At 44.4% G+C, this 26,319-nt stretch overlaps 7 protein-coding genes and 1 non-coding gene across 12 annotated transcripts in view; 3 read left to right on the top strand and 5 right to left on the bottom strand.

Moving 5' to 3' along the window:
• Window positions 1–572, bottom strand: part of H257_14853 (hypothetical protein) — a gene marked incomplete at both ends in the record, with an annotated part of 2,035 nt that extends 1,463 nt beyond the window's left edge. The window contains one exon of the mRNA XM_009842754.1: window positions 46–572. Coding sequence (XP_009841056.1) covers window positions 46–572 — 527 coding nt within the window. The remainder of the gene's footprint in view (window positions 1–45) is intronic.
• A 971-nt stretch (window positions 573–1,543) lies between these two features.
• On the top strand, window positions 1,544–2,446 carry H257_14854 (hypothetical protein). The gene has a single exon (XM_009842755.1). It carries the CDS (start codon window positions 1,558–1,560, stop codon window positions 2,227–2,229), a length of 672 nt encoding a protein of 223 aa, XP_009841057.1. The 5' UTR covers window positions 1,544–1,557; the 3' UTR covers window positions 2,230–2,446.
• Window positions 2,447–3,457: 1,011 nt separating this feature from the next.
• Window positions 3,458–5,354, bottom strand: H257_14855 (hypothetical protein). The gene is made up of 2 exons (XM_009842756.1): window positions 4,177–5,354; window positions 3,458–3,515 (listed from the first exon to the last, which is right to left on the bottom strand). The coding sequence occupies exon 1, from the start codon at window positions 5,308–5,310 to the stop codon at window positions 4,201–4,203; it is 1,110 nt and encodes a 369-aa protein (XP_009841058.1). The 5' UTR covers window positions 5,311–5,354; the 3' UTR covers window positions 3,458–3,515; window positions 4,177–4,200.
• A 112-nt stretch (window positions 5,355–5,466) lies between these two features.
• Window positions 5,467–5,542, top strand: H257_14856. Its single transcript has one exon. It is a non-coding gene; the product is annotated as a tRNA-Val (tRNA).
• A 194-nt stretch (window positions 5,543–5,736) lies between these two features.
• H257_14857 (hypothetical protein) lies at window positions 5,737–16,076 on the bottom strand. Of its 4 annotated transcripts, none has more exons than XM_009842757.1 (24): window positions 15,795–16,076; window positions 15,517–15,726; window positions 15,294–15,464; window positions 14,760–14,972; window positions 13,562–13,799; window positions 13,352–13,492; window positions 12,945–13,032; window positions 12,718–12,890; window positions 12,536–12,657; window positions 12,293–12,482; window positions 11,304–11,565; window positions 11,063–11,201; window positions 10,234–10,387; window positions 9,673–10,018; window positions 9,375–9,528; window positions 8,924–9,052; window positions 8,670–8,851; window positions 8,165–8,355; window positions 7,993–8,114; window positions 7,580–7,925; window positions 6,902–7,046; window positions 6,776–6,836; window positions 6,084–6,227; window positions 5,737–6,012 (listed from the first exon to the last, which is right to left on the bottom strand). In XM_009842757.1, the coding sequence occupies exons 1-24, from the start codon at window positions 16,005–16,007 to the stop codon at window positions 5,785–5,787; spliced, it is 4,362 nt and encodes a 1,453-aa protein (XP_009841059.1). In that variant the 5' UTR covers window positions 16,008–16,076; the 3' UTR covers window positions 5,737–5,784. The 4 variants fall into 4 exon arrangements, with proteins under 4 accessions (XP_009841059.1, XP_009841061.1, XP_009841060.1 ...); XM_009842759.1 differs by having other exon boundaries at window positions 6,084–6,247; XM_009842758.1 differs by lacking the exons at window positions 5,737–6,012; window positions 6,084–6,227 and having other exon boundaries at window positions 6,270–6,836.
• Window positions 16,077–16,872: 796 nt separating this feature from the next.
• On the bottom strand, window positions 16,873–17,370 carry H257_14858 (hypothetical protein). Its single transcript, XM_009842761.1, has one exon. It carries the CDS (start codon window positions 17,319–17,321, stop codon window positions 16,905–16,907), a length of 417 nt encoding a protein of 138 aa, XP_009841063.1. The 5' UTR covers window positions 17,322–17,370; the 3' UTR covers window positions 16,873–16,904.
• Window positions 17,371–23,077: 5,707 nt separating this feature from the next.
• Window positions 23,078–25,302, bottom strand: H257_14859. 2 transcript variants are annotated; one of them, XM_009842762.1, is made up of 6 exons: window positions 25,094–25,302; window positions 24,808–25,024; window positions 24,549–24,765; window positions 23,838–24,013; window positions 23,452–23,575; window positions 23,078–23,360 (listed from the first exon to the last, which is right to left on the bottom strand). In XM_009842762.1, exons 1-6 carry the CDS (start codon window positions 25,291–25,293, stop codon window positions 23,167–23,169), a joined length of 1,128 nt encoding a protein of 375 aa, XP_009841064.1. In that variant the 5' UTR covers window positions 25,294–25,302; the 3' UTR covers window positions 23,078–23,166. The 2 variants fall into 2 exon arrangements, with proteins under 2 accessions (XP_009841064.1, XP_009841065.1); XM_009842763.1 differs by lacking the exon at window positions 23,078–23,360 and having other exon boundaries at window positions 23,421–23,575.
• Window positions 25,303–25,792: 490 nt separating this feature from the next.
• H257_14860 (hypothetical protein) overlaps window positions 25,793–26,319 on the top strand; it is a gene marked incomplete at both ends in the record, with an annotated part of 1,422 nt that continues 895 nt past the window's right edge. Inside the window, one exon of the mRNA XM_009842764.1 lies at window positions 25,793–26,313. Within this exon, the coding sequence (XP_009841066.1) occupies window positions 25,793–26,313 (521 nt within the window). The remainder of the gene's footprint in view (window positions 26,314–26,319) is intronic.

Here is a 26,319-nt window from a genome sequence, read left to right on the forward strand (position 1 = left end):
TTTCGTGTAATCGAGCGATGTGGTGACAAGCAGTAGAAAAACGACGTCTCATCCATGTTGTAGATGTCGGCGGGCTCGTATCCAGTCGTGATGGTCTGCATTTCGGCACGCCCTGCTTCCACTGTCTCTGGTGGCGTCGATCCAGCTTCGCCGTGTTGCAGCTTGCTGGTAAGCCCATGTTTTCGCTGAAACTTGTACAGCCAACCCTTTGAAAACGAGTGACGTTGATCGGCAGGAACTTCCATGGTCGCACAAAAAGCGAGCGCCTGCTTACGGATGAGCTCACCGGTGAGACAAACCCCGAGTTCTTCGCATCGAAGGACCCACGCCACGAGCGCCTCCTCGACATCGGGTAGGCTGGATCGGCGATTGTTTGTTCGGTCTTTGCTGTCGGCTCGATCACATTGCGTCGCGTGGTGCTTGAGGGTATTTCCGATGGTAGATATGGATGGCGTGGTCGCAAGATTGAACTCATGAGCAGCCCATATAGCCAAGTTGGAGTAGGAGGTGGTAGGATTGTTTAAGTGCTCTAAATACAGAGCATGCTTGTCCACTAGCGACATCTTTTTCATCTTTGTAAATGAAGTCATGCATTTCAATGCCAAACAATTTAAGAGTTTGAATTTTGAAAAGTCTTCACCTTCTGATAATATAAAGTTTCAAAAATTATAAAGTTTACCCCGTTTCGTTTAAGGGGGGAGATCAGTACTAAAATCCTGGGGACCTTGCATTCACAATAGCAACCCAGGCAGCCAATGGCAAAGCTTCTGTAGCCTTTTCTGTAAGAGCCAATCAAATCCACGCCGTGTCCTCACGGTTCATGTCCTCACCTCGTCAGAGACTTCTCTAAAAACCAACATACGACATTTGGTCTTTGTATTGAAAATGAAGAGTCCTCTACCAATGAAAGGTACGAAGTATTGAACTTTTAACCAATAAGACTAATGTCGGATAGAATTGTCGTATTCGCCAAGTTATCCATACATATATTGGATAAAGTATCGAGGTTTGCATGCATGATTGCTGGTTCTGAACCCTAACATTTGTGTTTAAAAGGTACTTCTATACATGATACCTGTTCAAATCGTATAAACCTTTATAAAATGGTAATCGTATGTTGTTGAAATAGGTTGAACCTTACACGACAAAAAGCACGCGTGAAAACACTTTTTCTTCTTTTTTCTCCTATCCAGCTCGCTTCCGTCGTGTCGACAGACCCTTGACCAATGGGACCCAGTGTGCCTTCCAAGGATGTACTTGCTGTGTGATGGATTAAGTAAGACCAATGCGCATGCCTAAATAGTTTTCAAAGTACCGCTTAGAGCTGTACCGGTTTTCATCTGAATTCACTGACATTTCCTACATACTAGTATTTACAGTGTTAAAACTCGCGAAAGATGCCTAGCATTCAATATGGTGGACGACGGCGCAGTTTCTCCGCCAAATTGGACCAATTTGATTACAGAGTGAGTACATAACACGGTGTTCGAGAGTGTTGGTTTGAAATCGTCACAGGTCGCGCGAATGAGGGTCTCACTCAGGGTAGGTAGGTAGGTCATGGTCTGTCATTTTCTTGATGTCAACATGGAACCCCTCGCCTTGGAGCTGTACCACGACGCGGTTCTCCACTGGCCGGCTCAAGGCCAAGTGATCCTGGCGCAGCACTCGTCCTCCCACATCGTCGTGTACCAAGCGTACAATGCGGCCATCGCTAACGCGCTCGTGACAGCCCAGAACTACCACTACCCGGTAGTGGCCGCCGCCGGATTCATCCCAACTCGAATGACTTGGATCAAGCCGAACTTTCTATGGATGATGTACCGGTCGTCGTGGGCCCAAGCTCGTAACCAAGAGCGCATCGTCGCCGTGACGCTCCTACGGGACAAGTTCGATGCCGTGGTGCGCGATGGCGTGCTGAGTTCATTCGACGCGATCTCGTCTACGCGATCCGAGTGGCAGGACCAAGTGGCGCACTCGAACGTCCGCATTCAGTGGGACCCGGACCATCTCCCCGACGGCCGCAAACACGCTGCCCGACGTGCTATTCAAATTGGGTTGCGGCGGGAGGCGTTGATGGCCTTGTCCCACAACGCCGTGGTGGACATGGTCGATATAACGGCGTTTGTTACCAGGCAACGTCAGGGCAGCCAAGACGGAGCGGCGTGGCTGGCGTCCCTCGTCGTGCCAGTTGAGCGAGAGTATTTTTTGGGGCATAGCGACACGACGTAGGCGGTTGGCTAACTCCCAGTAGTTACTGGTGGTGCCTACCTGTAGATGGCCAGTTTATGGTGCACGGGACAGTTTAAGGTGCACTCAAAATGGCCAATGGAATTGCTTAAGTTTTGGAATAGCCAATCGAATCACTAGAAAAATGAGATCACAAAAAAATAAGCAAAAACAGCATACATATTTTAAGCTTAAACCGTGCACCATAAACCGTCCCACCGATTTTGCCTTGATTTCAGTGGAAATCGAAGTAAATGAACGCTAAGATGAAGTGATTCAAGCCGATTAAATAAGCTGAAGAATGCCCAACCTTTCGGCTTCACGCAGCACTTCTCAGAATTGAAATCACGGTCCTGAGAGACGAATAAGGGGCATTCTACGACGAGGTCTCTTTGCACCATAAATTGGCCATTTACGTTAGATGATTTCTACATCTACAGCGTTCAAAGTCTGGCCTCGAGCATTCATGGACTTATTTATGGAATTCGTAGGGAGATTGCCTACGATTTCATATTCAACCAATGAAAACACTCGTGTACAGTGATTGGATAATTCAATCACAAATCCGTGCTCATCACGAAACACTATTGAGGATAGTCCTTGGCAATGCAGGCTGCATGATACGAGTGCAATTATGCGTCGATGGAATATCATAGTCATGTACTACGGTAGTAGTTTCGACATCAACGTTGACTGTAGTAAGCGTCCATTCCGTCACTACGACCTTGCCCGCTTGAAAGGCATCAGCTACCGTCGGACGACTCCAACGTGCCTCTGCATGGAGTAATGTAATGCCATACATACTACATACTAGTACGTCAAGGTCCTCAAAGGTAAACATCCAACCACGTGATATTAACGGCACTCCTGAAGTAGATTTATGCACTTGTGTGCACTTGAATTGGAGAAATGTAGATAGGCCATTGACCCGTAAATAGTTCAATACTTGCTTCATAACAGAGATATACTTACTTCTCTTGTGTGCTTATGGCCCACATACTATTAATAGTAAGAATTTCCATAAAGTCTTGATATTCGCAAACGCGTCCAGCTCGACTATCAACATATCACTATAACTCTTCCATAACGATCGCTCCTTCCTACTACGTAATAATACAACGCAGCACAACTTGCGCACTGCTAACGTGACATACCTAGTGCTATCAATGGCATTACCATTAGGACGCCTCACATTCCCTTTTGGCATGTGACGTGTACGATAGAGGAGGATTGGCAATTTGTGATTTTCTTGAGATCTCATTGGATATGAAAATCGTAGGACCAGCTCCCTACGATTTCGTCAATTCACAAATGAACTGCGAAATTTTATGTTTGCCACAAATTCGTATATAACTTGAAAAAAAAACGAGGTGGAGGATTTCGAAATGGCGAAATCGTAGGGGTGTGCGCCTACGATTGCATACAAAAGTCAAGTTCTGGCCTAGGAATTCCGTAGAATGGAAAATAATAATTAAGGCATGGTTATTAAATATTTCTGGTCAATTCGAGACAACTAGGTACATGACCAACCGGAACCATGAAAGCTCGTTCGGCGTGCCATTTAGTCGATTGGTTGCTATTATCGGGAAGCAGTCGATGGTTTTGGAAATGACTGAGGCGTTTCCAAAAACATTAACTGGTACGTCATTGATTACCACCAAATAAAATGATCATCCAATCATTTAGCGCGTACTATGCGATTGCCCAATGACTACTCTTCTGACAACTAAACGAATCATTGACCAGTCATTTTCATGAATCCAATAGCACATGATAATTCTACGAAAGTATCCGCACATTTGACATTGTGTTAATCATTAGTCAGGAGGTCTATTGGTCCAAACCGGTACAGCTCGAACCGGAGAAATCATAGGTACTAACTGAAGCGGGGGGCGGGGTATACGGTAGTACTGGCCAACAAACATGTTATGCATGTTGATTGGTACTTACTTGTACATATATCTATTCCGGTGCTTAAAACCCCTGAAAGCAGCCGTCGTACGCGGGCATCTTGTTGTCCAACGCTAGGCCGTCCGTGCGTTCCCAGATTCGTGGGAGCGTTAGGGGGGTCACATCCTTGACTGCCCCGTCGTCGTCGTCGTCACCTCCCCCTGCCACGGAACACCGCGGTCGAAACCTCTGTTGCCACTCGGGCATGGTATCGTCATCCCCCCATGTTAGGGGCATCGCGCTTCCCGGGCGTTCGCCGGCCAGGGGCGGCGACTGGCGCACGTCAAAATCCCAAAAGGCCACCATAAACGTCACCCGTCGTGGGGGTGTCAACCGTCCTACGTCCGCGTCGTCGCCCCCTTTTCGTCCTGGCACGACCCCATGCAGCACTTTGCCGTTAAATACGACGAACCTGTTTTCGTGGGGGTGCACGAGCCACCCGTTTCGCCCGAGTTTTGGAAACCCAAAGCGCTGGTCAGTGACCACCGTGGGACCCCCGCACGGCGCTTCCAGGAATGTGACAGTGGACACGATCGGGTTGCGCACGCCGCCGCGGCCTTCGTCTGCGCTGTCAAAGTGGAACTGATGGCCGGAATCATGGGGCCGGCAGTGCGTCCACCACTCGGCGAACTTGGCGCGCGACACCCCCGGAAACCGCTGGATCGCCAGGTGCTTGAGATAATGCACGACGTCGTCGAGACCCGACACGCGGGGCTGCGATAGGTCGTGGACGTAGCTAAAGTACGGCGACGGTGGGTCCACAGAGTACTCGTGCGCGCGCCAGAACGGCGAGTCTGACGACGACAACGCATGCTGCATGAACGCGAGCATGGCTGACGGCAACGCGTTGTCGGCGGCACACACGAAGGGCCGAGGGTCCACCGCAGGACCAGTGTCCGACATGAGTGGTGGAGGGACAACGGCACCTGCAAAGGGGTACTGTAGGACGGACGACGCCAGCCGATGCGTGTACCCTCTGGCTCGAAGGAACCGGTCGGCTTCGACGATTTGGCCGTCCTGGATCAACAGTAGCGCATACTTTTGGGCGGCGAGGTACTGCTCGTCAGTCTCGTCGGTCGGGGCAGCGTCTGGTGGAGGTAGGAACTTGGGTGCAAACGTGCTGCTGCTGGTCATGACAGGTTGGCAGGTGTTGGTGCCTTTGGTTGGGCAAAGACACGCTTCAACTTCACTGAATGGGGCAAATACCGTGTCAGCCAATCAGACATTAGTATTCTATGCTGTGAAAAACGAAAACTTATTAAAATAATATTCCTAAAACGGATTTAAGATGGTCTTATAGTGTAGCGGTTATCACGTCTCCTTGACGTGGAGGAGAAGGTCCCCGGTTCAAGTCCGGGTATGACCAAGCTTTTTTCACGATTATGTTCCTGATTTGTTACCTACTACTAGTACAGTACTCCGTACTATTAATAGGGACAACGAAGACATGCTTATGATTTATGACTATTTTAATAGTCATAAATCATACTATTAAATAGTATGATGCATGCTACAGCAAGGTAGTGTTCTGTTTTTCTTATCAAAGCAGCATCGATCCCACAACATTTAAACCCAGTACTGTAACGTTAGTTTTTAACTACGCGTGGGTTACTCAAAGTAATCGCGGAGGAGTTCGATGAATTCCGGTAGCTCGAGCGACGCATTGGCATTTGTGTCGTACTGGGCAAAAAGCCGTTCAATGTCTTGGACAGTCACACGGCCGACGTTGTTGTTGCCGCCGTATTCGTGACGCCCAGCGTAAAACGTTTCATTGGCTTTTAAGCCTTGCAGCAGCTCGCCTGGCTCGATCGTTCCGCTCTGGTCTTTGTCAAAGATCTATACATTCCACATTATTGGATTCATAATTCACAACATATGTTTGTGATATATTTTTTCCAGTAGATTACGCGAAACAATTGGGTGAGGTCGTCGATCGCGCCTTTGGTCAGCTCTCGTTGCTTGGGCTTTGCTGCAAACGCAGCATTCAAGGCTAATCTTGAGTACGCCATCATGTCTTCTCGCACACGGGCGTTGGCTTTGGGAAACACGGCCTAGTCGTCAATGTGGAGATCTGTAGTGAATTTCAAAGAAGATGCCAATAAATTATACAAGGGTGGATATCATCACACCCCAATTTCTGCCCAATTCATATTTCGAAAATTTGGCTCAAAGTAATTCGAAGAATTTGGTTGTCACCTATTTTGTACTGACTGGATCAAACTGATTTTCCTTGAAACTCTACTTTCAAGGAAAATAAAGTCCCTTGAACCTCTTTTCTATCTTCGGTAAAAAAACTGATATTTGGCAAAATACTGAATTCTCCAAAATTTAGATCCAGACAGATACTTCAAAGAAATATTTTACTTTTTGCCGATTTGTTAGAAATTGACCAAAACGTTGAAGATTTTGGCCTTTACTTGACATCCAGACTCACCCTAAACCTTCTATTTTATTTTAGACTTCGAAGTATATATATATTATATATATCTTGTGTTTTTATACATATTAGTATTCTGTCAAATAACATTTGAACGGCATCTATACACTTCAAGTATATTTTTTTGTTGTCCCTACCCATCAAGGTAGTATTCAGACATACCTTGAGCATTTCAACCATATCCAGCGACCCATTGTGGTCGTGGTCCATGCGGTCGAACAAACTACACCGACGATAATACTATTATGAATAATTTGCTGTTAAAGTGATATATATATATATATGTACATTTCAAGGTCGTCTTTCATTTCGGGGCCTTGGGCCTGGATCAATCGCTGCACAAACTCCTTCGTTTCAATGGATCCGCTGTTGTCGACGTCCGTGTCGACAAACAACTTGCAAACTTCGTACACACTGTCCTTGGCATACGGTCCTACTCATCGTAACATATTTACAACATCCTAGTAGTATATAACAACCCCAAACGATAACATTATAACATTACAACACCGATCATCCCATTCATAATACGTAGTTTATGTATAGCAAAAGTACTTTCTGAAGTACTGCGTAGCAGTAGTATGATATATAACTCATTGAGAATACTATATATAAAACAACCTCGTTATAAATGTTATAACATTAATCAAATCCAAGAAACAAAAACAACAATTAGTACTAAAAAAAAAAATAAATCATGATGAAAATTAATAATACCCTCCATAACAGGTGTAGCGGGATCTTGAAAGCCCATTTGCCAAGGCACTGCTGCATCAAATAAAATTATTTGATTTTCTTAATAATATTTTTTAAGAATTAAAAATAAGAAAAAAATTTATATTTACGATTCATAACATACTTTATACTGTACAACGTGAAATCGTCATAACATCCTACCCTATCATCGCTCATCCCATTCATAACATGCACAGCAAACACAAAATTCTAACAAGTTCCTCAACATACCAAAAGTCTGTCGGATGAGCAATGCTTGGTCAGATTGGACTTGGTCTTTGGTCGTGTCCATCATTCCGACGCCTTTGATTGGTCGACTTTTCCTGTCCGGTACCATAGCTTTATTGTGCACCAACTTGGTCGACATGTCGGTGGACTCGATTCGTGCCATTTTCGACGAATTTTTCATTCCACTCTGTTTCTTCGATGTTTTTTTGCCGAGATTTTCGTCATTTATCAGCTTTGTATAGCGTTGCAGCACGGACGACTGACGTTTCTCATGCACTGGAGCTACTTTCAAAGGTGTTTGGCTGGCTAAATTTGCCGTGTTGACCCCGCTGATTGGGCCGTTCGTGGCCTAAACATCATATAATTTTTTAGCGTTAATTGACGAATTTGAGCACGGTAAACACGGATCTACATACGTGCTGAATGATGCGCTCAATCTCGTCCATGTGTTGGTTTTGAGGAATTTTGTCGGGCGGGTACTTCGGCGCACTTAGTTGTTTTCGCGGCGGAGAAGTCGTTCTGGCTGTCGTGTGCCGTACTATCAGTTCAAGTGGTTAATGCATATTACGAGCAAATTGATTAACTTACAAGCTGGCAGCGAAGGCGACGGCGTTAACCCGTCTACTCGTCGGAGAGCTTTGGTACTTGATTGGTGTTGGAGAGCTTTGGGCTTGCGATAAGTTGCTTTGTCAGGACCCAGTTTTTGCAATAGAAATGCCGACGGGGCGACGTCGATGGCTTCGAGCATGAGTTTTGGCTGTCGTTTGCCTTGTAATTGTCTATATTATATTGTCAAATCGATTCGAAACTGGACGTAGCAGAATAATCCAAATGTCTTTCGCGAATGGATTCTAGACCCGCCTAAGCCAATCAAATCTCGTTCTTCGTCGAATTTCTGCCAATCCAAACGATTAATTGGGCAAAACAGGACAACTAAATTATGCATAGTCTACTTTGTACTTCGAAGTTCAAGATTAAAAAACGATCAAATGAATTTGGTGAAATGACTCCAACAGTCCAAATTTGGGTATGAAAAGCACAATATAATTATATAATCAAGTAATACGTGGGAACGTTATTGGTGGGGTCGTACTTGGCAGTGCGGCAGGTCTCTGTGTACAAGTGGTTGTAAATCATTTTCTGTCGATTTTTGCTATCGATTTTCCAATTGTCCTTGTCGTCATATGGCACTTGAGATAATTGCGTCGAGTTGAGCTGGGGCAGTGCCGTGAGGGTCGATTTGGCAGTGTCGCTCCAGTTGTCTTGGTCCAGCGACTATTCGATACATGATTTTTCACTTGACATTTCTACACTAAATCAATAGCACCATAGTAACAAGGTATGTACCTCCATGAACGAGCTAGACGGGATCGAAGGAATTACAGGAGACGAGAGTAATATATCCGACGGCTTGGGCTTAAAAATCTTTTCCATTCGGCCTTGATACTTGGCCGCTTCCACCTCCCACGCTCGTTCCTAATTTCGATAAGAATATATGTTATATACTAGTAGTATTTATTTCAAAACGACCACTTATCGCCAATTTAACGACCCCTCCTATCACATGTTTCTATGGATGTTGTTTATTCGATATTAGAGAATCGGGGGTTTGAGTATTTAGCCAATCAGATGACAGGAGAACAATCAGTTACTGTGTGACTTAAAGAAGTGCAATAAATGTAGACATGACAATATTTACATACAAACTTCAGTACCAAAAATCGATCGATGGATTTGACGAATCAGCACACCAGTCCAATATTTGGGTAAAAGGACAATATCTTGGCTTGTGGTATACCCGTGCGAGTTGAATTTCCGGCTTTTTATATGTCATTTCCCCTCTTAATTGGCCAAACAGTCGATCCTTTTCCGTCGGTGGCTCTGGTTGTGTGTCGATGCAAGGCGGCTCTACTAAGTTTATCACGGCTTGATTCTTCCTCCTATTTTTTGCCCTACTCGCATACTAACATATAGTGGTATTTACATATATATATTATATTTCCATGTACATATATATATATATATATACTATTTTTCCATTTACATATATATATATATTATATTGCCCTGAATACCCGAAACCCCTTCAAACCTACCGATGGGACAAAGTAGTAGGGGTGGTGGTTGGAGTTTGCAATGTCGTTAACTGAAGGTGGTCCTTCAAGCGGCCCCACAGGGCTTGGGCAAAGTGCAGTTTGCGCTCCGAGACGCTGTCCGTGTCCACGGCCAAGTGCCAGAACGGACCCTCCTTGTCCCCACACAGAACGCCCAGACATTCGCCACCGTATGCCCACACTTTGGTACTTTTGTCAAACGAGCACGTGAAAATGACCTGGGGAGACTCTGCGACCACACACATGCTTCGGATGCCCATCAAGTGCGCCTTCCACTCGGCCACAACTTCGATCAAGTGGGCACCAGCATGGCTCAACTGGGGTGTTTCTATGGAGAATGGATTAAAGGACCTCGTGAGCCAATCAAATCACTTAGTCAAGTCGAATTTCTGCCAATCCAAACGTTTGACCCCTCCACATTGTTGGGCAAACCCACATATATAATAGTACTCATCGTTATGTACTAAGTATAGTGTTGTGTACAAGCTTAAATATGGATCAAATAGATTCGAAACCTATTTGGCGAAATGACTCTCTCAAGACCTTGCTGGTGGGTTGGTGGTAGTTGGTGGAGATGGCGATCGAGACGAGCAGCGTTGTGGCCTTCTCGATGGATGCGCCGTCGTGGATTGTACGAGTCTTGGCTGCTCGGCAGCGTTTGCTCCACAGTTGCGGCGACCCTCCCCGCTTCAAACACCTAGATATTGCCATGTCGATTTGAACATTGGAGCGTTCAATCGATTATGAGCAGAATCACCAAAATCGGAAGAAAATCGATTGACCACCAATTCAACATCGAATTCGTATGTGATTGAAAACAGGACGACCTTTACATACAAAGGTCAGTATTGTCGATTTGATACAAATTTGGGGACGGGGTGCAATCGAATCACGCCGACGAAACCGATCCACAATCGATCGGATTGGTTGAATTTCATTCAGAAGATTTTGATTGGCTAATAATTTTGAGCTCATCTGAGGTAGCCAATCAAATCGATTTAAATTTCCAACGAGAAACCACGCCACAACACGAAATTTCACTCGAAAGCACAATGCAACGAATCGATCGACCATAAAAAATCAAATTTTGGGTAAAAGGACGATATATATATATTGTGAATTCGCTATAAACTTCCATTTGTCTAATCAATATTGAATCACTCTCAAGGTCTGATTGGTTGAATATACTTGTCCTTTCTGTTAGAGCCAATCGAATCACTCAAAATTGGATTAGCCAATAGCGTCGATTCGTGATTCGATTCGGCGGCGAGATTCGATTCGGTGGGGTCTGGAAATCTGTACCGAATCATCCACAATATAATTACGAACAAAGGTTGGCAAGACCAATCCACGTATAACAGTTAGATATTACATGGCTGAGGTTCCAGCACCGAAGCATGCCTGCTTGGTCGCCCCCGACCAGCACATGTCGTCCGGTCGTGATACCCTCTCGAACGACGTCGCCGCCACTCTCGTCATAATACGTTTGCAATACCACAATCGACGCTGGTCTATATAGTTTGGGGTGTATTAGATTTTCGGGGTTTCCATTAGTTGGTCAAGTAGTAACTGTTCGGGGTTTCGGTTAGTTGGTAGTAAATTTAGTAACGTACGACGAAAACGTAAAGAGGAGCTGTGGGATGGCAGCGGGGCGCACGGTAAACACATGCACATCGCCGTTCTCGTGACCAGATACGAGCACCGGAAATGGCTCGACAAACACGAGGCAGTTGACTTCGGACGTTGTGTGGTGCTGCTGCTCGAGTAAAAAGTACACAAAATCCCAGATTTTTATATGGCCGTCGTTGCTGCCTGTGGCCACGAGACTGAGCGAATGCGAATAGGCCAAACACTTGATATCGTTCTCGTGGGCATCTATACCATACGTTTGGGTACATGACAAGGAAAAACAGAAAAAACACCTAACCAGGTGGTCTTGGATACATCAAATTGGAGAATATATATTGCTGACAAGTCGAACGTCACTTTCACGAGTGGGATACGACACATGTACGAATACAAGTGACCATGGAAGGGTCCATATATTGTTTGATGGAGAAATATTTTATTGGGTACACAACACTGATATATTTGGCACCCAAGACGCCAACATCTATTAATTTGACAAGGGGGATACATTTAATAAAGGTGGGTCTGGATCACACCCCAATTTTGCCTACATATTAATATTTCGAAAAATTTGGTTCAAAGGACTTCCAAGAATTTGGTTGTCGTCTATTTTTGACAGTCTGGAACAAACTGATTTCGAAAGAAAATCTACGATTCTCAGGTATTGCCAACTTTCAGGGAAAAAAAAGTCCCTTGAATCTCCTTTTTAATTTTTGGCGAAAAATGCGATATTGGCACAAATTTAACTTCTCCAAGTTTTGAATCCAGACAGATAATTTTCCATTTATCGCCAAATTTCTTAGAAATTGCCAAAATATCGAAGATTTTGGCCTTTTTTTTGACATCCTAACCACATATTATTTTCTCTAATTACAAAACGAGCAAAGTGTCATATTTCAGTAATATACGATTCGAAACAGGCCTTTTTTCATGTTTTGGATACACAACACAAAGGAATATCATAATCACGTACCAGAAATACTGCGCAAGAGAGGATTATTTGTCGCCATGTCGTCGTACACACGAAGGGATTTGTCCCACGACGCGCTGAGGACACACGTGTCTTCTTTGCAGTAAACCAGACAACTGATTTGGTTCGAATGTCTCGGAAATGTCTTGAGCAACGCGCCATTCGCGGCATTCAACACAAACAGTTCGCCGCCCTATACAGCCATGAGGTCGTTACCTGGGTTTAACGACCATAGGTAGGGAGTACTTGGTTGGCGACGATGCATTTCCGTTGCAACGAGTCAAACACGACTTGGGTAATGTCACTTTTCGTGACGTTGCGAAACACATGCAACAACGCCCCCGTGAGCGCGTCCCACACTTGAATCTCTACAGTACAAAACTATATCAAGAACCCCGAAACCCCCGATTAACTACGTTAGTTGGTACCCTTGTCGGTGGATGTTAGCACAGTGAACGAACTGTCGTTGTACAGCACCGTGTTGGACGCAACGGATTTGGACTTGAGGCGCACTCGATGGACCCACTTGACACGGTAGCCACAGGCGATAATGGTTGCCCCGTTGTGAAACAACGTAAACGACGTTGGCTTCCACGGATACCTATACAAAACGCAAGTATAAACGCACTGCAAACCATCGTAGGGGGGTACTTACTGGTCGTTGCCAAACCGAAACGTTTGGAGGCACCGGTCGCAGTCGTCGGTCGAAATCAGGTTTTGCAAGTTCCACCACTTGAACCATCCTACAAATGCATGTTTTGGACGTGACACTTGCAATGTATTGAAATATATATATATATATATATAAATGCTAGTATATAAATACATATATATATGCTAGTATAAATTAATATATATATACTAGCATATATATAGTAATAGCATATATACATATAATTATACACTAGCATATATATATATATGTATATATATATAATATGTATATATATGTATATATATATGCTAGTGAATAATTATACGTATATATGCTATTACTGTAATAGTATATATGTATGTTTATATGCTAGTGTAGAAATATAAGTATATATCAGACAACGATACCATCTTCGTCCAAACTAATCGCTTGGTCAAACCCCGTCACAATTTGAATCGCCACGATGGGCGCCATGTGCCCCGTGAGTTGAAATATCGGCGCGATACTCAATCCGGATACGTCCCACCCCAACATGTCCATTTCAAACCCTGCATCGTTCCCAGTACACATATGGCGTTAAGCACCGTTTTGATTGCATCACCACGTAATTGTCCTACCTGCCGACACAAACACCGTCGACGAATGCTTGGCTAGGGTTCGTATGCCTCGCTTATGACCGGCCCGAGTGGATTTGCACTCCAACGTATTCGGATCCCAGATGTAAATGAGCGAATCCATGCTACACGACACGAGGGTGTCGTCGTTAACGAGTAACAAGCCTTGGACAATGTCTGAGTGTTTGTCCAATATGGCGGTGCACGCGACACAGCACTTTTTGTTCCCTTTCACGATCACCTATAAACACAAACATTGACATGTGGTTGTGCTGTGAACATATGAAATCGACATGTAAAGCCACAAAGTCGACACCTAAACCCACGAAGTCGACACGTAAACCCACAAAGTCGACACCTAAAATCACCAAGTCGATACCTAAAATCAACTCGACACATAAAATCCCACACCAAGTCGACACGTAAACCCACCAAGTCGACACCTAAAATCACCAACTCGGCGGCTAAAACACCAAGTCGACAGGTTGGGGTTGCGTTTATCTGGATGCCACCCCATAAAATTACACCATAAACCGTTTTATCAAATCTGCAAAAATTTCCCAAAGTCTCATATCCCACGAAAAAAAGGAGAAAAGAAATAATATCTACAAAGTTGTCTGGATGCCAGTTGAATTATGGAAAAATTATTCATTTCTGATTGAAGTAAGACTTGAACGTGAACACAAACCTCCATAAAAAAGTTTGGACCAAATCGGTCCATTTTCTTTATGCCATAAAACACCCGATCCTCAAGAAAATTGTGGCATAAAGTTTTGAACCTAGGTGGCATCCAGAGGGACAAAATCTCGGAAAATGGAATATTTCCATCTTTTCTTAGGGTACGTCTGGTAACATTTCAAAAATAATATTCATTTTCTCGCAAAATGGGATTAACCAAAATGTCACTTTCAAAATGGAGGTAAAAGGTCCATTTTGTAATGTGGCGTTTTGGACCTCTTCAACGAGTAAATCCCACGTGGAATTATTGGATTTGGGTTAAAACTCTGCAATAACGACATGGTTCAATTTTGATCAGATTTGTTGAATTCGGTCCCAAAATGGCGTTTGGGCCTGAATATTGCAATATTTCCGGTTACCAGGCGAACCCTTAAAAAACGGTCATTTTATGCCATGTTTTGCGGCATCCAGACTCGTCCTCAACACAAAATAGAGCACCCGCATCAGGCGGGACTTGACTTACCGTCCACACGAGAATGCGGTTGTCAATGGATACGGTAAATAGTCTAGAGGGTTTGGGGGCCCACTCGAGGATGCGCTGGGGGTGTTCAGTGGCCACGAGTTCCATGGGCGTCGGAATTTCCGACGTAAACATGATGGCGCAGTTCCAAAACGAGAGCTTCAAGTCCCCCGCCGACACGGCCAGAATGTCGAGCGTTGTCAAGTACTTGATGGCCTACAGTCGAATCAAATAATAAGGGTTCGTCTGGATACATTTCTAAATAATATTCCATTTTCTGGCAAAATGAGATAAACCAAAAATGCCATTTTCAAAATGGGGGTAAATGGTCCATTTTGTAATTTGGCGTTTTGGACCACCTCAAGGAGTAAATAAACCCCACTTGGAATTATTGGATTTGGGTTAAAATTCTGCAAGATGTTTCAATAGAATTCGGCCCCAAAATGGCGTTTTGGGCCAGAATATTGTAATATTCCAGGTTGCCAGACGGGCCCTAACATACATATGGCAAAAACCAACAGAAACGAACGCATTTACTTGCACGGGGCTGTGCTCAGAGCGGACGGCGTCCTGGTCGCGCCGGTACCCACTGGTGTAGGCGAGGGGATGTATTTCATGAGTCAGGGGCAAGCTGGTGGGTGCATTGCCGGGGTCATCCACGCTCGATTCCGCTGCTTCGGACGCTAAGATGGCGGTTGGGTCATAGATCTGTCGACGAAGTTATGTAGGAATCTCTTGACATGATGAACAATGTACATACCTGCATCACTGGTCGCGTGCCTTCAAACACAATCAGTTTGCGGATCTCGGAAATATACTCGACGTGCTTTGGCTGGCGACTCGTGCGATCGACAAACAGCACGTTGTCCTCGTACTTCATGTCTCGCCAGTGCGTTTCATCTAATCCAGTGGCCATGCCAGCTTCGATCAACGCCGACGTGAAGTCTTCCCACACCATCGTGCCTTGGCCCTAGAACGATATGTCACATTTTTGTTTTTCATGGACCGATGATACACTCGAGAAGGGGAGGGGCGTACGTTTATCACGATATGCCCAAACAAGTCGACGAGTTCGTACACTAGGTCCACCACCGTCGACGGTGTCCACACAAGGCGTTCCACCATTATCCGAACAAACGCTTCCAGGTCGAGACCATCGCGGCCGTAGCTTTCAAAGGCCGCCTTCACCCCCGCGAGGTCTTCTACGTGCAGCCGCATCATAATGTCGAGACATGACGTGGATTTGCGCATTCCGCCAACTGTAGATGGATGGATCCAGGGTGGAATGCGGCAACGGCAGAGTGTAACTGCTGCGAAACGGTCGAAACCAACTTTGTCCTTTTAGAATTTGGACTTTTGGGCTGATTCGCTAAATCTATCGATCGATTCTTTGTACTGAATTTTGTATAAATGTAACGATCGATACTTTGTACTGAATTTTTTATTATGTAAAAAGTTGTCCTGTGGTGATTATTACAATATTGCACGAATTAACTGTAAACATCAATTAGATTCTGATGATTGTTTCCTGCAGTTTGATTGGATAAAGACTTCTGCCGATACTACGTCTGTGCATTTGGTTGTGCCGATTTGATCTCCATGTCGCTCCAGTATATGAGAGTAAAACACAACAATATCAATATTTAACTGCAGTTGATTCTACAGGTGCACCACTCGAGTACATACTGAAGTAGTATGAACAGCGCTGCCAAAATTCTATATCCTTCCAGATTACTGTCAAGGTTTGTATGGAGATGTTGCTGTTGTTGCATGTATAGCAAGCGATTTTGGGACGCGCAGGTTGTTCACAACAACCTGAATTTGAAATGCGAGCTCCAAGTCCCCTTTAAGTATGTATGTCTCTTAGTAAAGGATCATTGTAAAGTCGGGAAATATACTGAGGCAATAAGGCGGCCAGTATGAATACTTCCGTTGATTATGTTTGCTCGTCGTCCGCTTGATTTGAGATAAGAACAACAATTTGGAGGTTATATTTCAATGGGTGTATTCTATCAAGGACTGGTATTCCATACCGTTAGTATTTATCCGAGTTGGTTTGGTACATATTCGTACGTTGTTGTACTACCACATGGGGCAGCTTCACGTCGGTCGTAAATACGAAGATAAATAGTGTTCGCGTTGTTCTCGTTATGCAGACTTGGTCAGGCGCTGGGTACTAGCACTCGACGCCATATTTCGAATCGCCAGTACTTGCCTTGTGGTCAGGAACATCTTGGCAGTCTTGACTTCGAGCACGGGCACGTCCGAGTAGTCGAGGACTGGCTCAAGCTCGCGCGGTTTCCGCCGAGAGCCCCGACGTATCCCTGCCGACGACCGATGATCCACTGACGACTCAGACATGATGTGGCTTGAGTGCTTGGTGCACCACCTGCAGTAAAACTGATTCGTTCCTATGTCTTCCACGGAGCAACTTCGACAGCAACACGCCTGGCAGGTCACGCACAAGTAGTGGCTTTGCCTTGACACTATTAAGCACAATGTACACTTGACTCGTAGCCGACGAAAGCGCCGGAACCATCGCTGGAGGCACGCGAAGAAGTGCATGACGCTCTTGGAGAATTATTCACACTGGCTTGTCATCACCGCCACCTTGACAGATGGGTTTTGTTGTACCTGATGCCATACTGTAAGATGCTACGGGCCAGTTAAATCCTGGCTTGGTCAAAATATCTCACCATACCAAGGAGCGTTTTCAGTCGCCACTTTTGAGCAGAGATAGCTCAAAACACCTCGTTCATTGAACAAACCCTTTGAAATATAATCTCCAATTTGTTCTTACCCTCACACTGTCAAATCAAGCGCGGAATCTCAAAATCGGAGGAAGACATTCATCCGGATATTCATCGATGTGACCGCACCATCCATCCATTTCAGGACCATATTACCGTTAGGTATGTACTCATTGACAGCCAAACCCTACTTCAGTGTGAGAAGAAGCTCCCAGTATATGTGAACGTCCCCCAAAATTTAATCGTATTCGTAATTTTGAGGGGGAATGCACAGAAGTACGGGTGGACTTGCTATTATCGTCCTCGTAGATAGCTTACACACTAGCGTCGTATTCCGTGACAGCTTAGGACGCTTCTACAACGGCGGGGGGTGAGATCGCTTGTGGGGGTACTGAAAGGGGGGCTTTGATGAGCTCTTTCCATGGCATTTAATCGTGCGTTGGTCGACTCTACTCTGCTCTGCGACGTGAGTTTGATAAGAATTGGTAATCACGACACACAAGTCTGACTTTAACTTGTTCGTGCGTTGGAGGTTGTATATCTCCACCGTGTAACTACCAGGTACAAGGACTTTGTGGTTTGTAACATGGATCTGGTGAGCAGTGGTGGTTTCGATGTGAGGGGGGAAGCTTTGACTAGAGTGAGGGGGGCAGCTTTGTCAAGCCATCCTTGGCATTACTCGGCGAGGGACGTCTGAAATGATTTCTTTGCGGGCAAGGACGTACGATTCTGTGTCTGATCTGGGCCCATGGCGATGGAAAAAGTGAAGCTTGCCTGTTGCATGAATCACACTTGTTGACTGACTGGTTCGACTTCACCTGGGATACTCGATGTCGACTGTTGTTTCCCAAACATGCGTCTGATGTACCATGATTGTGTGCGACCACACAATAGTAGAGTACTATTAAATAATGCTAATACTACTACGGTAACACGCCAAGTGAAAAGTCACGTGGCTACGTTGGTCCATAGAGACGCGAATATTCAACTACAGCTTGGGATCGACAATCGTCACTACAGTCCCACTTTCACGGTATGCGAAGTGGCAAGGGCAAGGTGTAGAGAATAGTCAGGCATTCAAGCCAAAGTACTAAGTTTTTCGAATACTCACAGACACAAAGCACAGAATGCAACCCCTTGTCGAGCGTTCCCTAAAATGTTGATAGATCATTGTAGGAGGTGTGTACAGTACTTTTGGGGATGGTCATACTATTTTGAGTTTGATTTGAGAAGGTGAGAATATTGGATTACTGTATACTATTAATAGTACCCCTTTTCATTGCTATTAATATAATAGTCCCGAGTACTAATACTCGGGAGTTGTCCGTGGGTTATTTCGAGAGTCATAGTGGAACGATTTCGCTAGCCACAACGTCCACACGAGGTAAGATGTGGACGATTGTGTTTGTCGATGTCAATTGGACGGTTGCAATTCGCAACATTATTGTTTATCAAGGTACTAGTACTACATTTGTAGTTGTGTTTTGTATCGACCCCATCAATTGGGGGTTGTCCCAGCTTGGCTCTTCAGGACAAAATGTAGCACTATGATGGGCCTCTCGTGTCATTGAAAGACCTACCGGTATCACAGACACTTGCATATGACGGCCAGCTACACCAAGGCGTTGTTCCTTCGTAAGCAAGGTTGAGTCATGATACCGTAAGAATATATACTACGTAGTACTAGTACTTCGAAGTATATATTGTACTGTAGCTGCACGGGATTGTGGCAAGTGATCACGGCTTAATTCTAAATGCAAAATAAACCAAAGTGTCCGTTCAATAATATCGTAAATAAAACACCGACAAATTTTCGTATGTGTAAATAGTACTAGTACGTATGTTATACAGTACTGTACTTCTACCACCAAGATTAATGTAATGACGTACTGTGGTAGCTTGGCCGATGGCCAGAATTTGTCTGGGCGAGAGAAGCATATTGGACGTTTAAATAACATCCATCAGTGGCAACTCAGCAAAGTATCGTAGCGCCATACTAGTATCTTCGTGGTCAGATCAAACAGTCGAAATCGCTTCTTCGTGCATGCACAGCACGGCGGACTGGCACGACAAACGGCTATCATTTGCTTGGCAGCGTGTGCAAAAGGGCTCGATGTCGTCGATGCGGAGGCAGCGCTGGCAGCAGTCAAGTCGACACACAGGATACTGTACGTTTCCTTGATGCTCGAGCGTCGTTTGCAAGGCCACACTTTCGCCGCTGAGCTTGATACAGTAGAGCCATTCAAAGATAAGTTTCCAACATGAACTCTAATTTCAAAATGAAGTGTCAATACTGGTAATGTTCAATGGACGGTTGAGATCATGTCGGACGGCCAACAGAGTTTGACATTACAGTCCTGTAGTACTGTAGAGGCTCTACGTGATGTCTCGGCGTCATGACATGCCGGCACGCTCTGATTAACCATACTGACCTGTCAGATCTTATTCTACTGTAGTACTGAGGTAGTACGTAACATTGCACATTTTGTGCAATGTGGACTTTGAAACAAATTGCAACAGTCGTCGAGATTGACGTTTTGACTCAAGTTACAAGCTTTGTACTTGTCAAGTACGAGGTCGATTCTAAGCTAACGTTATTCTTGGGAATATATAGCCTGGTTGGCTTGAACTTGTGGGCATTTTATATCACGCCATATCAAAACGTACCGTAAACTACTTACTGTTCGTATAGTGCCCGTCTCAACTCGTCAAGGGTGGTACAACACCATTTTTCATGTATTAATAGTAGTAATATATGTAAGTTCACGTTACTTTCGGTGTATTTCGTCCGACGCACAACTGATTCACGCCACGTTCTCCAAGCAATCGAAATATTACGCCCCTAAATCGTTGCAGTATATTTCGACTAATATCCGGTACTTCAAGTACAATGTGACCCCACAACCAGTGTATTTCACATGATGTTCAATATATTTCAAATGATGTTCCATGTATATTGATTTTAGATGGAAATCAAGTAAATCGCATGTTGTGGATAGCATTTTGAACTTGTCTAAAGCATAGACATGAGTCGACGTGAATCCTCTACAATCCTACACCTTGTAGCTTGAGTTGTTCTACGGTCAAGCCGAAACCTTGGGTGCCATAGAAGTTAGCGTCTGGTGAACAATTACTAAATACTTGATTTGCATCTTAAATCAAAATACATGGAACATCATTTGAAATATATTGAACAACGTGTGAAATTTACTGGTTGTGGGGTCACATAGTAAGAGCATCTCCAACGGTGTTTTTATTTCTATTTCAATTCGAAGTTACGGATATAGAATAGAAATTCTTGCACTATCCGGAGGGTTTGTTGCTATTTCACGCGAAAATAGAAATTCTGCGAGTCGAAATTTCTAAAAAGTCCGGACAGTGCCAAAATAGCAACCGTAAAAACGAAGTTTGACTTTAACCTATGCTTTAGCAATAGGTTAGAATTTACCGTTGGAGATGCTCTAAGATACTTGAAGTACTGAATATTAGTCGAAATATACTGCAACGATTTAGGGTCTGGACGAAATATATCGATTGCTTGGCGAACATAACGCGCATAGCATATACCAGAAACAACCTGTAACGTTAGTACTGAAAATCAAACTCTGACAGACCGGCCACTTACATTTTATGAATGTCAGGTGGTCGTAGTTTGGGAGGTAAAACCTCCTGAGAGCAACTTCCCCCCCATGAGACCATGGGATTTATTCCGATTCACACTCTGACTACATGTAGCTGCTACGAGTGCGGCATCAAATGAAACCCACGTGACGACTATCCCATCACATTCAAACGAACGTTTGAGTAAAATCTATCATGTCGATGCGCATGGCGCAGTTCGACGCCGTAAATTATCTCACTCGTCACTAAAAAGTGGACACACCTTTGAGCTTATCGATTACTAGTATAGTATCATAGCATGCGCATTCTCATACCATGAGCCAACTGTGACTTGAGCTCTAACAAAACAATCTACGTGGTACTCACTCATTCGTTCATCCTGCTGATGCCTCCATCACCGCCCTCAGAATCGGGGCGACTTGGTTGTCGATGCGATGTTAAGGGCTGTGGCGGCGGTGTTAGCAGGGTGGACACATCAGCCATTTGACGTAGGACTATAACAGTCGATGGCGTTCACAGGTCCAATTAAGCATCGACAGGGGTTATCGTACAAGCGCACGGTTCACTGTATTTTTTTCAAGATATTCCGAGCTTTTGATTGGTTATCACCCCAGATTATCCGGCTAACGCAATCGTTCACGCTTTCCGGCATAACGATGCGAGTTTTGATACGTGGATGGTCCATCCACGCCTGGGATAGTCAGTTCATGTCTGACAGTGATCAATTTTCTGAGGCACGTCTAATTCCTGAACTCTTTCATTATCTACCAATTAGATAGCTTAAATGGAAGGTCATGCCATGTGATTGGATATGCTAATATTCAAGTCTGTAATATTACAAAGTGATACTATTCATAAAGTTTGCATCATATTTTTGCACAATGCCAATAAAAATGTCCTCGTCACATGAAACAGTAATCTTGGTTCCACAGCCTGGATTCAAACCCATGAAGGGGATACAGATTCGATCTGCAAAGTGAGGTGGGTAAGTGAGGACGGGTATCGCTACATGTTCGGTACCCCAAAATGCGCTGACGCCTTTCGACGAGTAGTTGTGAATTTAAAATAAACTTTTGTATTATATTATTACCAAAATTTAATCAGGCTAACTTACATGGTGTCTAATAAAACCAATTGACGATGATAAAATATTGAAATTTTATTGTGAATATAAATACTATTATTAGAACATTAGTGTGGTTCGCAGCAGAAAATTGATTCGGCTGAAAACTCGTTTCAATTTGTTCTTCTATACCAGTATTTCAATTGCATACACATCACAATCGTCGGTAAAACGAGCATCTCTCACCATTAAAATATGCCCCAGGAATTATATCTGGACACCATACACGCAAAATCTGTTAATTCGAATTAGTGGCGAAGCGATGGCTTTGGATAAAATGGACGCAAATCAGACCAAAAATGGTTCTGGAAATCGATGCACTACCTTATTACTGTATGTCCTGTGGTGATTGGTATCACACTAATTGAAGTCACACACTAATTTGATGTTGATTATGGAATCCTGCAATCTGATTGGCTAAATCCGCCGACTTTTGGTTGTGTCAATTGATTCTCAACAACGCTCCAGATTAGAATGAGCACAACAATGCTACGTAGTACACTACTAGTACTACTCTCACCAACTAATTCAAAAACATCGTTGACTTATTACATAGATACTGCTGATCTTCTGGTAACCTTAGCCACATACTCGTGCCACATATAGAGACAATTGCAACTTCATGACTTCACTATTATCGCCGTCGTAACCTACAACATTAATAGTAGCTAGCCCCTTTACTAACAGTAAGGAAATCACTGGAGGCACTGTTGGTTGCGCTTGCTCTAAGTCTTCCCCTTATTCTAAAACTGACCACAACTACGTAGTACGCACACATAGTAAAGCACCGGTGAGTATTCCGACAAGATACTTATTCCGACACTCGATTCCGATAACGACTCTATTGGCTAGTTGCCGCTGCCAGTTTGTATTATATACCCAACAACATCTCCGAAAAGTCTAAACAAAAACAACCTCACAACTTGAGGGGGGCGTCCACGTATTGCGTCAGCTTTTCATCTTCGAGCCACTTGGCATTGAACAATTTGCTGCGATAGCGGTCACCTCCGTCGCATAACACTGTCACAATTGTGTGGCCAGGGCCGAGTTCGCGAGCCATTTTCACAGCCCCAACCACGTTCAACGCGGCACTTGGACCCACAAATAGCCCTATCATATCGATCAATACCTCGATTCCCTTTAAATTAATATATATATATACTCGATTCCCTTTAAATTAATATATATATAAATGTCGAACCTTCGTGGCGCAATAGATAGTACACCATCTGAATGATTTCCGCGTTGGTGCCAAAAATCCCGCGATCAATCAACCCAGTCTTAAAGTTGGGTGTCACCCGAGCCAACCCAATGCCTTCGGCGACCTAAATATATCCAGTCAGATCCTCAACTATTCCATCACAAAGACCATATTTTGAATTGTTCACAAGCCATATTTTTAATTGTACATACGCCATATTGATTTGTTCACAAGCCATATTTTTAATTGTTCAAAAGCCATAATTTTAATTGTTCACAAGCCATATTTTTAATTGTTCACAAATCATATTTAATTGTTCACAAGCCATATTTATTTGTTCACAAGCCATATTTTAAATTGTTCACAAGCCATAGTTTTAATTGTACCGTGGAGCCGTCGCGTTTTGGAATGTACTCAAACCCATCGGGACCAACTTGACTTTGTTTGGTATTGACATAGTCAGACGACGCGCCTCCTTCGATGGGGTCGATATGCCAAACTTGAATCGCCGAATTTTTTTCTTTCAGAAACTTGGACACGCCACCAATAGTTCCCCCCGTGCCTATATATTTATACAAAAAAGGTTATCATGTAAAATATATTTGTAGAATATCTATTGTCCCATCGATTCGAAACTGGAGCCTCCAACATAATCGAATGTGTTAAGAAAATGTGAATTCATGAACCGCCAATCAAATCACATTCTGGTGAATTTCTGCCAATCCAATGTTCGCATTTGGCAAACCTGATCTATACTAAACATTGTACAGTACAGCTTAAACAGGAATGCTATTGGCTACTTGACTCAAAATGCCAAATTCGGTTGAAATGCTCTATATATATATACCTAGATACAGTAGACGATCTCAGCCTAGTCAAAGGGTATATATGGTATATCTATCTATATACGCCATTCAACAGCATCAACCTCTCTGGGTTTGCAATACAATTGTGAATCAAATGTGTACCACCACCAATAGAACTGAACGAAAAGCTAACAACCAATGAAAGCGATTATTCGTGTAGGTCAACCATTACACCATATACACCATATACACTATTACACTATTTCGATACACTCTATGGATTGATTGTACCTGAGGCCACAACAAAGCCAGTGACGTGGCCAGCCGTCTGCCGCCAGATTTCCGGCCCCGTGCCAACGTAATGCGCGCGACTGTTGGCAATATTTTCAAACTGATCCGGACCAAAGCACAGCGGATCGGAAGCCACAATACGCTTGGCTAGGTTATAAAAGTGCTGGGTGTCGGCCATACCCACGCCAGGCTGGACGTGCACCTCGGCGCCTAGTACCTAACGCCAGTGACCAAGTCGTCGGTATTTCTGGGGTCTTACTTTCATGAGGTCGATCTTTTCGGCCGAGGTTTTGTCTGGCATGGTGAAGATCGTGCGGTAGCCCTTGGCGGCGGCCACAATAGCTAGCCCCACGCCTGTGTTGCCACCGGTGGCTTCGACTACGATACCACCGGGCTGAAGCTGGCCACTGGCCTCGGCGTCCTCGATCAAAAACTTGGCGGCTCGGTCTTTCACGCTACCACTGGGGTTCATAAACCTATGGATCAACTACATTAGTTGATGGAGTGGAGGGAGAAGAGTGGTGGTAGTGGTGGGCAGTACTTACTCGGCCTTGGCCAGGATGCGGCAGCCCGTGAGGTTGGACAGGCTTTTGATCTCCAACAATGGTGTATTGCCAATGGCGTCCACAATAGTCGTGATCTGTTCTTCAGGAGCTTTGAGATGCCGCTCAAAGTATACCCCAGCGGCACTGCCGGCAGCCACCAAGGCCACCCCTGGCACCACACGCTGCAAGAGCTTACTCATTGGGTTTTTTCACTTCTGAGGTGCGAGTGGGTCCGGATACTGGACGGGATGATATCCGGATGAAAAATTCCTAATCTGTGTGAGCTGATTGAAACGGCGAGGAGAGTTACAGTTTATTGGCGCCAAAACTCGACCCAACTTCAAAGTTTATCTTGTGTGGTAGTACAGTGTATGGTCGACTGTAAGATAGGTATCCTACAGTATAGACGTACTAGTAACGTTATACTTCCTCTGTCCCACATTAATATGCCTTACGAGTTGTCATCGACCCCGAAAATTAATGTGTTAACCAAATTCGATGCATGATATCATTTTAAAAAGACAATAAAAAACTACAGGTACCATGCATTGGATGGTAATCGCCGAAGCAATTTCTTCGCGCCCAGAATGAACATCGAATTTCCACCAACCGAATAAAATTACACCAAATATTCAAAATCGTATACCAAATAATACTTCATATGTTAGAATTGAAACCAACACACTTGAATTTGCCGCCATGGTCAATCAAGCCCCCAGCACACGTAAGGACGTCTCCAGCAGCAAGAAGGCTGAAGTAATCCAACAACTTTATCACTTTCTTGTGAATGGCAAGTTAGTCCGTGGCGCATTCAAAAGAACAGCTGAAATGCTCGACATCGAACGCCGCAGTGTCGCCTATATCTGGGACACGTTTTGTACCCCAGGTACCCTGAAGTCCAACAAGTGCGCCAAGGTTGGTCCTAACCCCAAGTACTCCCCCGATGACATCCGGAACCTCGTACGTGATGTTCCCATGGACCAGCGATCGACCACGAGAGACATCTCCACTACCACTGGTCTCTCCAGGGGTACACTCAGCCGCCACCTGAAGATAGGAACCTTTGTTCGTCGGTCGACTCGAATAAAGCCGCTCCTCACGGACGCCAACAAGGCAGAACGCACAGCATTTTGCGGCCTTGCCGCCGCCGGTGAAGCCGGTTTGCCCGAAACCGTCGAATTTGAGATCCTATGGGATGTGGTCCATTTGAACGAAAAGTGGTTCGA

The sequence above is a fragment of the Aphanomyces astaci genome (assembly GCF_000520075.1).
Source record: "Aphanomyces astaci strain APO3 unplaced genomic scaffold supercont1.63, whole genome shotgun sequence".
Classification (NCBI taxonomy): Eukaryota; Oomycota; class Saprolegniomycetes; order Saprolegniales; family Verrucalvaceae; genus Aphanomyces; species Aphanomyces astaci.